General features: G+C 41.9%; 1 protein-coding gene across 1 annotated transcript in view; it reads right to left on the bottom strand.

The window, feature by feature from the left end:
• TRPM3 (transient receptor potential cation channel subfamily M member 3) overlaps nt 1-16,261 on the bottom strand; it is a 335,439-nt gene that overhangs the window by 100,548 nt on the left and 218,630 nt on the right. Inside the window, exons 16-18 of the mRNA XM_019517468.1 lie at nt 15,754-15,982; nt 11,298-11,465; nt 10,203-10,328 (exon numbers count right to left, since the gene is read on the bottom strand). Of these exons, the coding sequence (XP_019373013.1) occupies nt 10,203-10,328; nt 11,298-11,465; nt 15,754-15,982 (523 nt within the window). The remainder of the gene's footprint in view (nt 1-10,202; nt 10,329-11,297; nt 11,466-15,753; nt 15,983-16,261) is intronic.

Here is a 16,261-nt window from a genome sequence, read left to right as displayed (position 1 = left end):
GACTGGATGGCCCAGAGGATGTTAAAAGCTCCCAAGGAAGGGAGTTGAGGGAGAGAGGAAAGGTGGAGGTACTGAGGAGTCACCTCAGAGCTGGTGTTACTAATTATATAACCAATCAATAGAAGATTAATTTATAACTGTTATGACAGTGCTGGGGAAATGTTATATTTAATAACCTGTTGCTGACTTTCCTTAACCTATTATATTATTTCTGAATATTCACATTCAGCCACTCTCTCCCCCTTGGAGTAAGTAAATAATTTTACTGCTATCAATATTGTCTTTTTTCTCCCCATACTCTTTCTACTATTGGATACACCACCATACTCTGTTGTATCCACAGTTATGTACATAGAATGTAACTTCTCTGGGGCATGGACCATGACTTTCTAGGTTCTCAGGGAAGCCCTTTAATAGGAGTTTTTAAATTTTAAAATTAATTAAATCCATACCCACTATTATGTATTTCTTTCTGTCTCTCTATCTAGATCTTTAGAAGGTAGTTCTTGTTCTGGTACCTAAGTCCCTTCTGTCTAGTATTTATGCTCCATGTAATTAATAGTGTTCTCTGTGGTATGGCTACTTGCCATGAGGTTGCCCAGTTTCTAGTGTTTGGCTGAGTAGTTGCAGACTCTAGTTTCTATAGCAAAAGAACAAAAGTCTACAACACAGGAATAATACAGAAGCCAACTCTTTGCTTCTTTGTTTAAAATGCAGTCCAGAGTAGAAGAGTTATTTATTTTCATTGGCTCATTGTACCTTTCCCAGCTTTAGTCCATTGCCAACTGTGAATAAAGCATTTTAAATATTTTAAACATTTTAAATATTAAACGCACCCAGGTAGGCCTAGAGATCACACAATAAAAGACACAGCCATCTGGGTTGAGTACAGAAGGTAAAAGGAAGAAGTGAATGGTGACAAGAGGGAAATGGCAACAGAATAACTAAACAGACTGACTAATTTCCTTAAACACTGTTATTGGTATTTCCAATACTAATAGGCTAAGTACAGACAATCAAAAAGCATGAGGCTGAACTGATGCAATCTTCATAGATTAGTCTAAACTGTGTAGATGAAACTGGTAAACAAGTGAACAGACATTCAATTTTGATTCCAGAAATGCAGCCACATGCCTGCAGTGGCCCAGCCCACAAGCCTGGAGTGCTAGAGTATGCCTCCCTGCTTAGCTGGAGCAGACAGCTTGGCTAAAGCTAGCCTGCCCACTCTCTGCGGGGGGATTTATAGGGGAGGTACAAAATATTCTGGGATGCTGAGGGATTGTGAGTTAACTTGAATCTGTAGGGGTTCTGAGACAGCAGTTCAATAGACTGATTTAACCTAAATTAGTTAAGTTTGATGCTACATCCAACCAAGTGTATCTTAAACCAGTTTTGGTGACTTTGAAAGCAGTATTACGGGCACAGACAGAAGTACAGCTCCCAGCTGTAACTCAGAACATGTTCTGCAAAGTGTTCTGAGTTATACTGTTAGCCCAGAGCAAACAGAAGTTTACTGTTGGTTCTAGTGGGGAGAAGAATCTAGTTGCAGGCTGGGAGTCTGCAGCCAGGTTCCCATAGCAAGGGCCTTGCCTCTCTGCCAGTGCTGGCTGTTTTCAGAATGGTTGGAGGGGAATGGCAGCAGAGGGAGCAGTGGTGATGTGTAGGGAGTGCACGGGGGTACATGTGTACCCCCGGAGTGATTGCCCTTACTGCTTAGGTGATGGGCAGAGGGGGCAGGTGGGAGCACCCCCTGCTGCAAGTGCTGTCTGGGAAGTGGAGCACTGGTGTCCTCCCAGAAGTGGCCGCAGCTACTTCTGGCAGTGGCTGTAGCGATTGGCTGGAGTAATTGGCTGCTTCACAATCAGGTGCAGGGTCCCCCCCCCCATTCCCCCCTGCCCTGGTCAGCTGGATTGGCCGTGGGGGACCTCTCCAGTTGCTGACTGGTCGCTGTGGGGGCATGTGCCCCCCCTGACTAAGGCAGCAGTAGTTGTCCATGAGAGGGATCTCATTCTTGGGGCTCCCTGACTGGTGCTGAAGGGTGCAGTGGGTAAATTGAATCCTCCCACCTTAAAGGGGCCTCCAATACACCTGCCCCACCCTTCAGGGGAGGCTCAGAACCCCCCAGACTGAATTCCTTCTGCTTACTTTTCCCCCTCCCATTCTGAAAACAGTGACAGGCTGGGAGGCAGCACAGACAGAAGTTATAGAAGACACTACACTTTGAAACATCTTTATATGATACCTCATGCAATGTAGAGTCAGAATTTAATCTGATTGGCCAATTTGAAGCTGTCTGAAGCCATAAACTTATGTTTGGTCACAACTATAGACTGCTTTCTGTGGCTAGACAGGGAGAAAATGATCACTTCTGTTTGCACCCTATATACACTGAATTTCTGTTATGCTACAGATTTGAACCAATATCCAATCATTTAAATGGGTTTATGTGTAATTTCTATCCCTAGCCATACAGACTATGAACATTTCCCATAATCCAAGGTATCCTTGCCTGAGGGTCACAGGATCAGTTTCTCCCCAGATCATAATGAGAGTAGGCTTGTTTGGAAAGGGGCAATATATTGCCTCAGATGATCTGAACAGTTTCTATTCTTCTAGGCTAGGGACAGACATTCAAAAAGCCTGAGCCTGAATTGATTCAGTCTTTGCAGGTTAGTTTAATTTGACTAGGCTGACCTGGCTTGAAACTGGACAGACATTTTCTCTGGACTGAGGAAATTCAGGCACATGCTGGCAGTGGCTCAGGTTAGAAGCCAGGGGCACTTAAGCAGCCCTTGCTTCCTTTCTGCAGGGAGCTGAGCCGAGGGGGGCATGGCCAGGTTCCGGCAGGACTCTCTCATTAGGGAGGTCTGCCTTCACGGTCCCAGGCTTTTCCCTGCTGGCTGCTCAAGGGGAGGAAGTGTTGCCAGCCCCCAGCTCTGGGCTAGCACTCTGAGGCAAGGGGTAGGGTGTGTGTGTGTGTGCGTGTGTGTGTGCGTGCACACGCGCACAGTGCATGCCCTCCCTGCTTCATCATACTGTCTGCAGCAACCTGACAGTTGAGCAAGCCAGCCAGGAGGGGGGAGTGGGGGCGCTGATAATAGTCTTTATCACCCGATTAGCAAAACAATAGCTTCTCTCCACATTACTTCAAACTTCTTAAACAGTTGACTAGCTGACCTGTTGATTAGCTCCAAAAGCCTTAAATGGTCACTGTTCTGTCTGCTTATCCCAGTAAAATTGGAGAGAGAGACTCACATAGACACCTCTTGGCATTAGCTAGCATACCACATGCTGGCTATAGTCCCTGCTGTGGCAGAGAGGAGGAAGGGGAGAGGGGGGCATGGGGAAGCCAGAAGACCCTGCTGTGACTGCAAGTCTGTGCAGAGCTCCATTCAGGGAGCAGAGGGGAGGGGCAAGCCTTGCTGTGGAGCAGAGAGCCCTGCCCAGCCCAGAGAGTATGCTGGGATGCTGGGAAACTCTGATTTAACTTGAACCAGGAAGGGGTTTAGGACAGACATTGCATAAACTGGTTTGAGCCAAATCAGCTAAGTCTGATTCTACATTCAATCAGGTTTATCTCAAACTGGTTTCAGCCATTTTCAAACTGGTTTCTGCCACTGAACATCTGTTCTGTTACAGGTTTAAATGAGTTTCTGATCTCTTAAACCAGTTTATGCGTAATGTCTGTCCCTAGCCCTAATCTGATAAAACCATTGCTTTATTTTCCTTAGCCTCCTGACATTGTTTATGTAGAAAACATTCTTTTGCTGCCACAAAAGTATTTACCGGATATGATGAGGCTTTAGCTTTGCTACCATGCCTTGTGCTTAAAAATGTTGAGGGAGGTCAAAAACATAATTGGCAGCTTTAATTAAAAAGCAGTGTGTACTTTAGGGACGGGGTTCAAGAAATTCCGAAACCTTCACAGTTTTATGAACTCTCAACTCTTTAGTGCCCACTAAAATCAATCTGAGCTGTGTGTGTTCTCAGGAAAAGACCTTCTCAGTACAATAACTTTAGGTTTATGTTTTAGTTTATTGTTGCTGCTTTTTCTCTCAGTTATTCTTTCTTGTTGACAGTGGTTCTGTAGTTTATCAAGTTATAACCATTCTGAACGAAGCATGTCCTCCACAAGATTTCCTCCCCAGTGTTGAAGATGGGGAGTAGCTTTGCAACTGCTGTGGATTTAGCTTCACTTGTTTCCAAATATTATTTCAAGAAAAAGACTTCACATTTAAAATATACATAAAGAATCCAAAGTCAGGAGACTTAGCTGCTGTGCTAATAGCAGTGTTGCAGCAGTAAATGCAAACAAATGTATGTGCTTATTTCTGAGAAGAAAAAGGCTTGGGGAGGGCTGACAGTATCCTAAAACACTGTTTTGTGTAGGTGGCATCTCACTTTCTAATGTACAATTTTGTCTGTGACTCACTGTGAGTCACTCAGAGTAACTCTGACATAAATGCAACGTGTAAAGTACAGTATCTCTGCAGCATCCTTGTGACTTTCCTTTTGGCCTGGGGTTTTATGTTGTGAGTTCATGCTGTTGATTTGGCTGGTGTGATTTTCTGAGCCAGGCTGGGGGATTTTTTTCCAAGCCTTGTGCTTTTATTTAATTATGATCACGTCTACAGTTGCTCATTGTTAAGGCAACCAAGTAGCGTTTGCATTTTGTGTTAAAAATTAAAATCTGTTCTATAGGTAATAAAAGTATAATATCTGTGATATATTTATTGGTTTTATAATTATGTATCACAGAAATTTTGTTTCCAATATAAATAAACATAGGCTTTCTGAAGCTCACCATAATGACATTCATATGCTATTTATAGATTTGTTTAGTATCTGTACACAGCTAGTGAGTAAAAATGGAATGCAGCTGGGATGAGTATATTATTTATCTATTTACACACGTAATACAGCCATTCCTACAATACATATGAAAGTGATGTCCACGTAATAACTGACGTGGGTAGCAAGTCTTTGCTAAGGAACTAGCCTGTTCATTTTTTTTCAAGGAAAAAAATGCTTGAAATCCTCAGGGTTTAACTAGGCTTTGCACGTGCTCAGCAGTTCCATTTACCGCAGTCTGAGAACACATTTTAGGGATGCTGAAAAACTAATGGTTAAAAACTGTAGGTGCTCAATCCCCCAGAGTCCTTAGCAGCCTGAAAGAAAGAAAGAAAAGCTAAAGTTTCAGTTGTAGGCTCTAAGTGGTTGCTTAGCAGCTGTACAGACAGGTGCTAGGGAAATGGATGATATGTATATCTGTTCAGGGGCGTAGTAGAAACCTTAAGCTCCACTTAAACCTTCTATTACTTAAGTGGGACTTACATGGTGCATATGCCTTATATTAGTGCTTTGCCAGAGTTGAGTGTCACCCGTACATCACACTTAGACAGATGAGGGGTATAGGTTGTAGCCATACTGGTCTAAGGACATAGGCAGACAAGGTTCTTTGGGTAAATTTGATGTATTTTATTAGACCAACTCAAATAGTTGGATAAATTCTTCTTTGCAAGGTTTCAGGTATTAATACCCTTCGTCTGCTGAGGAAGCATCTGTAGTTGGTGTGCGCTCTTCCTGGATGGAATGAATAGTAAAGAAGCCGGAGGCTGCTATACATGCAAGAAAGCTTTCTTCAGGTTTTAATATGCATGAATGAAACATTGTAATTTTGTTTTGAAATTATGTTTAAGTTCAAAATTTAGATTGGGTTTACTAAAAGAAAATTCATAAAGCTTTTTTGCATGCATACCAGCCTCTGGCTTTTTTACTATTCATTCCATCCAGGAAGGGCACACACCAACTGCAGATGCCTTTTCAGCCTGAGGAAGGGTAGTTCTACCTGAAAGATTGGAAAGAAGAATTTTTCCAACTATTTGAATTGGTCTAATAAAAGATTTCCCAAAGAACCTTGTCTGCCTTAGACAAATTAGTGAACCAATATGGTCCTACTAAAGGGAATAATAAGGAGTGAGGGGAAATGGGCAAGAAGGGGGTAGAGGTGAGGTATGGCCAGGAGTTATTTATCAATCTCTACTCAAAGGATACAAACAATATGCCTAGTGACGACTTTAGCACTTTCAGTTACTCATACTGCCAGTCAATAATAGAAGCTTATTCAAGACAGCTTAAGAGCTGCTGTCAAGAGGGAGGACAGATACAAATATAGAAAGGGGCCAAGGGGTTATGCAAAAACAGTATCTCTCCTCAAACAACTAGTCAGTGCCTTTGAGCCTCTAGAGCATTGATTCTCAACCCTTTCAGGTTTGAGGGACTCCTCAGTATACTCAGGGCAGCCCTCTGAAAATGCTAGTTTTCACACTTTGACTACAGAAAAAATAATAGAGCAGTTCTGTTGCAAAGAACTCAGAAAGACCCCATATCACGGAATCAACACTGCTTTTAAGGGAAAGCTCTGCCTCAGGACTTCTCAGAAACAAGCCTTGTTTAGTCTTCCTTAACACTCTGGATTCTTATTTGAAATCTCTGGGTTTATCCTACGAATCATGTTTGCACACCTAACAGTACTAACATTGCACAGATAGACAAGGTTCTTTGGGTAGATGTGATATATTTTATTAGATAGACTAAAAAGTTTGAAAAAATGTTCTTTGCAAGCTTTTGGGCACAAACACCCTTCTTTAGGCATTGGGAGAGTCTGGTGTTGTTTTGTGTGCTCTCCTGGGTTGAATGGAAGCCACTATGCAAAATGCAGGTCTGTGAAAATGCAAATACGTGGCAGTGAGGTTCAGAGGGAATGGGAGACAATAGGTATGAGACAGGTAGGTGAGGGGGAAAGAGGAATGCTGAACTGGTGATAGAATATAGGTGGTAAAATGCAGACAGGTTACCTGGGATTATCAGATGTAAGGCAGGTTATAATGTGCCATAAATCCAAAGTCTCTATTTAGTTCATGATTTTTCATACCCAGTAGGTTAATGAAGTGAAGTTCATAGGTTTGTCTATGAAAGGTGTTTTGTAAATTCCCTTTGAGGATTAGAACTGAGAGATTGGAGAGAGTGGTTGTCTTGTGCGAAGTGTGCACTGACAGGTAATTGAGTATTTTTGTCCTTGATAGATTTTAGGTGTGTATGCCTGAAGAAGGGTGTTTTGTGCCCAAAAGCTTGCAAAGAACAATTTTTCCAACTATTTAATTGGTCTAATAAAAGATATCACATCTACCCAAAGAACCTTGTCAGTCTTTGTCCTTAGAGCAACGTAGCTATAACCAACAACCCTAACATTGAATGACACTCCATAGCACTCGTGAAGGGATCACAAGGCACCTGGCTGAGAGTCACTGATGTAGAAATCTTCTGCTAGCCTCTTCTTAACTAGAGTATCCCTTTTCCTAACATCACTTCACCTTGACTGTGAATAAAAAACTAATTAGCAAAACCACCCTGCAGCCTCAAAACCCCTCACCTGCCCTCCTCACCCCTGCAGCACTGATCCTTTGGAGGGGCTAACTTTCAAAGCTTTCTCACTTATTGATTTAATCTGTATTGTTTTTATTTTTATTTTTTTTACAGAAAGGATTGAGCACCCAACATTGCTTAGAAGCATGACATAGTATCTTCTTTTGGTTTTCAGAAGCAGGGAATCTCACACAAGAATGTTTATTTTATTTATATTCTTAATACGTGTAGAGGCCAACTTCCATATGACATGGACAATTAGAATGAAAGCAACCAACCAAAGATCTGGTAAAAGATCATGATGTGATTCACTGCACCCTGAAATAAGGTAATCTGATGAAAGAGTTACAGACTCCTGAAAACAAAAGACTAAAATAGGAAGATAGACAGATTCTTTAATTTTAGTTACCGAAGTGGGATGAAATTAGACTCTGGGTCAGGGGATATATATATATCAACCAGCAGTCCTTTCAGGTACACTACAATCAGTATTATGATTTAATATTTATATTATGTTACTGTATAGGTACCTCTGTCAGGACTCAGGCCTCTTGTTTTGGGCACTGTATGAATATAGCTGTCCTGCAGATTTCCTACCACACCTCACCACTCTCCTAGAAATTCTGCAAATTTAAATATTCAGGAATGGTGAATGAAAGTACCATGCATAAATTGCATGACAGGTTCATTCTTTGGATTCATTCTATGGGAGTGCTGATGAACAGGATGCTCCAGCAAATGTGCTTTTATAAGCCTGTTGTAACAGAAGAGCCTGTTGCTTAGCATCAAGGTGTTAATGGAAGTTTTGTGCATGTTAGAAACTTAAAGAGAAAACAGAAGTAGCAAATAATCTACAATGTATAAATTAAGCACTGCCAATGAAATATAATCTGGGTAGTATCCTAACTGTGGTCCTTTTGCTATAGGCATTCTTACCAGAAGAAAAAAAAATTGAAAACAGGGTAAGAGCATTTATATACTCACACATGCACACTTTTGCATATTGTGTACTAATTTAAACCTGGGCAGAATGCATATTAGATGTAAAACAGTACCACAATCAGACTGGCAGCACTTTACACCCACTCTGTATAAGCGCACCCACAGCAGAAACAGAATCCATTTTTTACTCTACTTGGAGCCACTGAAACCCTCTGAACAACTTTTTAAAGTTCTTACAGCACAATTTAAAAAAAAAATCAGTTTACAGTACTTGACTATCAGCCATTTTAAATGAGGTCCCATTATATTCAGGATAGATTTATAAAGGATTTACAGATATTACATGCATGCTATAGACCTGAGCAGTGCATGTTAGAATAGGTTCCACAAATTTATTATCTTCCCCATATTTTTCATTTTCATGACTGAACTAAAAAAATCAGTTACTCAAAGAGCCCAAGCTTATGCTATATATCTTCAATTTAGTTAGTCTATAAAGGTGCAAATTTACCTTGTTTTTTGCCTGACTTCAGACTGATACCGTTAACTACCTGTCTCTAAAACCCAGTAGTTATAGGCAACATGTCATTAATTAAACCTTATAAACTATTTATAAATGTATCCTAAATATAAAGCTTGACCAAATACGCCACAAAGGCATTTTCTGAGCACCCTTTCAGGGGTCACTTGTCAGATGAGTGAAGCAGGTCAGATAAAATTAAAAAAACCCAAATACTTTAAACAAACTCAAGCCTTTTATATAATTACAAATTTTCTGCTAAGAAGGTCTTCACTGAGACCAATCCCAGGAGATGAAAAAATAAATAAAATGGATGCTGTCTTTCTTCTGCAACTACTCAGAAAGATTACTTTCCCAGCAAATCATCCATGTCTCCAGTGTGAGGTCCAGCAGTTTCTCTGATATATCTGGACTGAATTAAAAAGCTGAGGTTTCTAAAATCCACATAGGGGCATAGAAATACAATCTAGCTACAGTAGCACCAAATGTGTGCTCTCAGAGCTCCTAGACTTGTGCAGCCAGCTGTTGCAGAGAAGGCACAGGAACAGAGGAAGCTAGGACTGAAAGGCGCTGCCTGAATCATCCAGTTTTTAGGTAACCATATACCCAAAGGCACCTAAAACTGCCACTTCAAACCTTCACACAGACTACAAGGCACAAAACCAAACACCAAGGACACCCTATAACATGCCACAGGTAAAAGTAGGGGAGACAATGTCAATGCCACACCACTGAAATGACAGATAAGTACCTGGCCAATTTATGCTCAGAAGATGACTCACACCCCACACTACAGAGGACATAAAAAAACTTCCCACAAACATTGCCAATCAGACCCAGGGCAAAACAATCCTGTTGATTGTAATCTCTCTTCCTATACCACGTCTTCCAAAGTGTTTGTGTTGAATATCAGTGTGTGGAAGGGTGGGGATTGCTGTCAGGAGAAAGCCATAGGATCATCAGAGGAAAGGAGAGAGGAGAGGAAAATCTAAATTCTGATTGGTAAAAAGGATATTCAGTTCAGAATATAGTGCTTTTGTAGAGGGAGTTAGAGGGTTGCTAAAGGGAAGAGCAGTATTGTAGACAAGAAACTAGGAGCTGGGATGATTGCACAGAGGTGGTATTTGCCTCATCCCCATCTTTTTACCCAATGCCATGAAGAAGGCACTTTGTGAAGTGTTTATTAGATTTGAATAGCTACTTCATGATGTGCTGGAGGCTGGCAATAATAAACTGCAACTAAGTGCTGGTGAGCTGGAAGCAGCCCATCTGCACTATGCTGGCATCTCATCTTTTCCAACAGCCAGGTTCTTGCCTGCAAACGGGTCCTGTAGGCAGCTCGTGAGGACTGGTCCTTCTGCTTGCCTGCATATTGGGTCCTGTAGGCAGGTCCTTCTGCCTGCCTGCAGACGGGGTCCTGGGGGCAGCACATGTTGTTTGCCTGTGGGAAATAGTCTGTTTTTTTAAAAAAAAAATAACTAGAAAGAACAATTTTTTCTTTGCAGCTGTGCCTTGGCCTTGGGGAGTAGGGTTGGGTTTTAAGCTTTCCACAGCTAACCATCCATTAAAGTAAAAAGGAAGGTAGGATCAGTAGTTTTTATTAGACTGGCCAAAGAAAGAACAGTCATGAAACTTTGTTCCTCCATACTGGAGACTTGTGGGATTTGTCTGATTTTCAGAATTTAGGTTTTTTGATTCTGTGTATGGTTTAAATTACTGCATGACTACACTGCGTCGCCCTTACTCAGCAATTAGACCGCACCCAGCTCTATTGGCATCGCTGGGATTACTCACCTGTGGAAGAGCTTAGTAAGGGCTGCACAATATAATTGTGCAACACAATGGTTTCATTAAATAACAAATACAAAATTAACTAGAAAACAGCAGAAAGCAATAAAAGATAAAAAGAACTGAGTATATGAGATTGATGGCAAAACCATGAAAAATTTAGAACAACATTTTACCAGCCGACTGCAATTTCTGCTTAAAGAAATTAGTTACAAAAAGGAATCACCAACCCCCTTCAAAAATGTGAGAACTTTCACTCCCCCTCCCCGCCTTGAACACGTGAAAGATCAGCACTCAGTCTTTTCCAACAGGGGCGGTCATGAATCCTGATATTCTTATTTCTATTTTGAATCTTGTCTCTATGGAATTTATGTTAAATGATGCTACATTGTTTTGAATCAATACTTGAAGATGTTGCACCACAAGCAGCATGATCATGCACTGATGTAATGTCAGGACAGTAAAATTCGAATGTGCTAACATGCACACATTAGAATTTCTGAGGGAAAAGGAGACTGTGGGAAGTGACACTAAATGTGGATGTTCTAGTCTACAATTTCCATGGAGGTGTGAATAGCAGATTGTCATCCCCCAGGATAACTTTTATGTTGTTTGTTCTTACGGTGAGTTCCATGTCCTCCTCTTCCTTTTCTTTCACTGGTTTCTCTGGTTCTTCTGGCTCCTTCTCTTGTAGATGGATCTCATTGGCTTGAGTCATGTAAGGCATGTCATCTTTGTTCTTGAACTCCAAGCTGAGAATTGAAGGAGGAAGTAGAATTCCTAGAATTACCTAAAGCAATAATAATGATAATAATAATCATCACAGTAAACAGGTTATGAGCATGGTGGTTTCTTAATATTAAATGGAACAATTCCTTTGGGAAGCATATATTCCCAATGGACATCCCAGAGATCCAATGGACTGGGACATCTGCCATTTGGGATTATGATTTGAAAAAACTGTGGGGAAACAAAGGCCAGCTCTCTTATGGATAACTGTTGGGGCTAAATAATTTATTTGTTCCTAAATTGTTTGCCAGATGTGTATTATTGCAAGCTGGGAAACTTTGCAAAATATTTTCTACAATATAATGTTGGTGAAACCATGAAGCCTTTACATCTTGATTCTGTAAATCCCCTCAAGTTGCATGGCAGATAGTTCCAATATAAAAGTCATAAGATTATTTTTTTGCAGTTATTATTCATAAGACTCTAGCCACCTGTGCTCTCTGACTTGCCAGTTCAGAGTACAAAATGGAAAAGGGCACAGGCTTAAGTGCATCTGAGGAGACAGAGGCTTGGGGCAAAATTCTGCTTCACTGCTAAGATGTGTAAGTGCCTCTTATTCAGATCTTTAGGGTATAAATCATGAAATGATGTTTTACTTCACTCACCTACTGGCCTGAATTGCACTAAGACAACTAACTTGTTTAGACAGCTGTATTTTTGCCCTATATAATTAAATTTGTCCTACTGTGCATAAATACGGGGCTGGGTTGGAGTGGGCAATAAGGTGCACAGTTGATAGCCTTGAGGTTGCAAGTTTGAGGCTATGGCAGGAGTGCCCATGGCAAGGCCCTGTCAGATTCAGTATGACAATGAAGGCAACCAGCTCCATGACACTCTGTTGCTATGAAGACATAGAAACATCTGATACAGCTCCAAAACTTGCTACTAGTGACTACTTCACACTTTTCACAGAAGGGTGGTGTTTATGATGACAGTGGTGCTCACCTTTCTACCCAGCAGCCTAGTGGTTAAGGCACTTGCCCAGGATGTGAGAGATCCAGGTCCTAGGCCTTCCTATCCCAGAGGGAATTTCATTCCTGATTTCCTATAACACATACAAGCTACCTGGCTACACATGCTGGGAAAACTGCATTGGATGAGTCTCCCCTTGGTGTTCCACCTACTTTAAACTTCCTCCCAGTAGGGGTGCAGTATATGCCTACACCATACTAGTTTGAAAGTCTTCTAGTAGGAATCCTCATTACAGTACTTTTTCACATAAAAAGTGTCTATTGGAAACATGATCCAGAATCATCAATAGGAAGGTGTGTGTGCTGGTGTTTGGAGAGAGGAAAAGAAAACCTGGCAGGTTGTTATAGCAGGTGTAAAGTCTCTGCCCTTACTTTCAAAAGAATAAAGCCCACATGTACAAAGTCCGCATTTTACAGCTCTTTGTCACTAGCCCTCTCCCCTTATGGAATACCAGCTCTTTCTGTCCTGAAATCTCATCTTTCCTGTTACTCATCTCACAATCTATCTGGTTGACAAATAATATTGGAGTGGGCATGTTACAAATTTGTTTCTGTATCACACTGTAAACAGCAGAACAGACTCCCCTCTTCCATGCACAGATGCAACTCTGCTGGGGCAGATCCTGCCCCATGTTGCAAACGCATAAACCAAATTAACACCATTAGTACCTTGGCATTATTTGAGATTTACATCAGGGTAAGACATGTGTTTGGCATAAAACAGACATGAAATAAAATGAATAAATAGTCAGAGACCAAAATAGCAGAGATCAGAACCCAGTATTCCCTCTCAGGATGCTCCCTCTTGCTTTCTCCCTTTCTGTCCCTGTCTTGGCTGCACCATAGGCCAGGATTCAATAGGAGAGGGGCAGAGCAAGCTCTTGGCCATGCTGGCTGCACAGCTCAGTGGTTACAGCACTCTGCTGGACAGAACCCAAGTCTCTCATGCCCCAGACAAGGTTTCTAAAATCTAGGCCCAGGCTGTCTAATTTCTGAGTGGCCTCAGGGCCATGTGCAGCACTGGTGCCTTCCTGCCATGCTGCTCTGCCCCAGAAACCCTGACTACTGCTGCAGCAAAGGTGGAAGTGGCATCCAGGCAGGGCCCATGGAACACCCATTAATCTTTCATGGGCTGGGTGAGGCCCACAGGCTGCCAGTTGGACAGCGCTGCATTAGGTGGCTGGAGGTGGAGGAGAGGGAAACTCCAGACTGAAATGAATGGAGTGCCATGTGCATTCTCTGGAGGCATCTAATGCTGCCCATTAAAATGAATGGGAGAGCCATGCGATTTCGCAGAGCAGAAAGTCTCCCTGTCTCCTTCTACCTGGTCACATTAGTTTGGAAACAACAGACTAAGTTAGAGATGCTGTAGCAGCTACATAGAATTTTGCCCTTGGAAATTCTCTATAACATTCAACTGATGTATTTACTGATGGATTTTCTCTTAGATTTCACTCCTGTAACTTGGCAGTCACGTGGTACTGCTCTCATAATGCAGGTGTATGGGGTCCTGTATTCACTATTTTGCGCTTCTCATCAGTTTTACCTTGTGCTTACACTTGCAACACCATACATCCAAGTTATGCAGGATCAAGTCAATAAATAGTGGTTTAGCACTCAGTTTGTAATCATGTAACTAGCTATAACTCACAGATAACCACATTCACCAAGGCTAGACTTCAGTCAGAATGTCATAGAAAAATCCTGTTTTACATCCCTTTCATAAACACCAGTGAAACTAATTTGTCAGCTGTTGGCATGTATGCTCAGTCTATTTTCCTCCCATGAAGGAGACCACTTCATGTGGTAGACACGTGTTGCTGAAGTCAGTCTAGGTCACTGGACTGAAGCTCTGCTTCAGCTTCCGCAATAAAATCTCATATTCAGTTTTAGTCAAGTAATGCACTAAGACGCCTTGACCACACATGCATGAGACAACTTTTACTGCACTCTTTTTCTGCCTGAAGAGAAACACTTCAAGGGAAGGAGAACAGAAGGAGAGAGAGTTATGGGCTAAGGTACAATAAAGTGAATAAACTGAACAGGACACCTGCAAGAATCTGTTGCTAGAGCAACAAAAAAGGAAAATGGAATTTACTCATCACAAAAAGTAGAGTGCAAGGGGTCTTCTCTGTGGCAGAAGAGATAGATACTGTAAGGAAGGACGTGTGCAATAGAAAATGGGTAGACCCACTATAGTAAGAGCTACTGATCCATGAGCATGACATCTCAAAAGGCAAGGTGGAAGATGTTTTAGCCACTCAGGAGGGCCAAAGGGCTCAGAGCACAGATGATTAAAAAACAAATGGCTAGGAGGGGGAAGATATTCCCAAATGGATGAGCACTTTCTATTTTTAAGTAGAAAGGCATTTAAATAGAACTCCTACATGAGTGAGATAAGAATCTTATCATCAGTCCCTGACACATTTAACACCAATGCTGAATTAGCTTCAGCAGTGTAATGATGCACTGATGTACGTGTTGTTCATTATTATTTTCAATGGTATGAGTAGCTTTAACACTCTTTTGCATGGTGTAACTGCCAGAGCAAGTCCTGATTTTTACACAAAAACCCAATACAAATGAGGGAGTGCCTGTCTTAGGGAATATTACCGTATCTGGTAGTTAAGGGGGCAATACTAATTCTTGGTCTGACTAGTGAGCACTTTGATGAAGGTGAATGAAGCACAGACCAGTTCTTCTTGGAAACCAATTCACTCCCCAAGTTCACTCTGCTGGGTTGGCAGTTTTACAGAGAAATTACACATGATACAGTATTGGAGACTGAATTATCTTCTGGATCCCCAAAGGGTACTCCCTCCTGGTGACATATCAGGTAGATTGCCAGGGGACTGTAGGGTAATTTGTGCTACTGCTGCATTTACTTGTTCTGGGGATCACTCCTCTGGGGCTGCTAATTCAGCACCTTTCACTACAGCAATATATTCACCCACACACCCTTTTTTACGTATTGATTGATTTTTAAAACTATGGCCAAATCTTGAAGCATTCCAAGAGGATGGCATACTCAAGTCCTTGCTCAATTCTTTTAGCAGTAACTTTTCCATGGGAAAGTTTGGAGAGAGTTTGGAGAAAGGGCTGAGTAAAAGCTGAGTAAGTTACTAGATTTCAGGTTAGCGGTGGTATTCTCCTATTCTAAAGCTTCACAGGGAAAAGATGAGCACACTGTGATGTGCTTATAAATAAGTTATGGTACATCATCCATGAATTAGCATATCAAGCTGCTACAAATTTGGTGGGGACCCCTTATGATCTGCTAGACCTCTTGCTATTAACTAATTTTAAAGCAGCACTGACCTTTAGACCTGAATTTTTGCGCATCCGAAGCCGGCCCATCCACATGTCTGTGAGCAGCATTTGGCTGCAAGTGTGAGCAATGAAATCTCGGTGCTTGGCTGCCACAGCAAGCTGCAGGCAGGTGGCATTGCTCCAGTTCTTCAGCTCATAGGTTAGCAGTTTCATTGCCAGTTGCTCATCCTGCTTGTATGATTGGTCCAACAGCTCTACTGCCAACTGGCCAAAATCCCTGAAACAGAGGGCGCTTTCATTAACCCGCAAAACCTTCTTGCACGGAAAGTACACTGTTCATTACAGATTTAGCAAGGGCTACCCCGTACTTCCACTGTCATGAAGCTGACTGCACACTGAGGCTCACAGTGGCTACAGTTTGGCATCCAAATAAGTTGCCTGATTTAGATTTTGTTGGACACCCTCAGCTCTCAGGTGCCTGCTCCCACCATCCTGCTCTCTTCCCCACCATTTTCTCCATGAAACCCACTGGGGGAGCAAACCAGCTCCCCAGTGC

This window comes from Gavialis gangeticus, unplaced genomic scaffold, assembly GCF_001723915.1.
Source record: "Gavialis gangeticus isolate Ggan-Ray unplaced genomic scaffold, GavGan_comp1, whole genome shotgun sequence".
Lineage (NCBI taxonomy): Eukaryota > Metazoa > Chordata > Crocodylia > Gavialidae > Gavialis > Gavialis gangeticus.
This window is presented reverse-complemented; position numbering and strand designations above follow the sequence as displayed.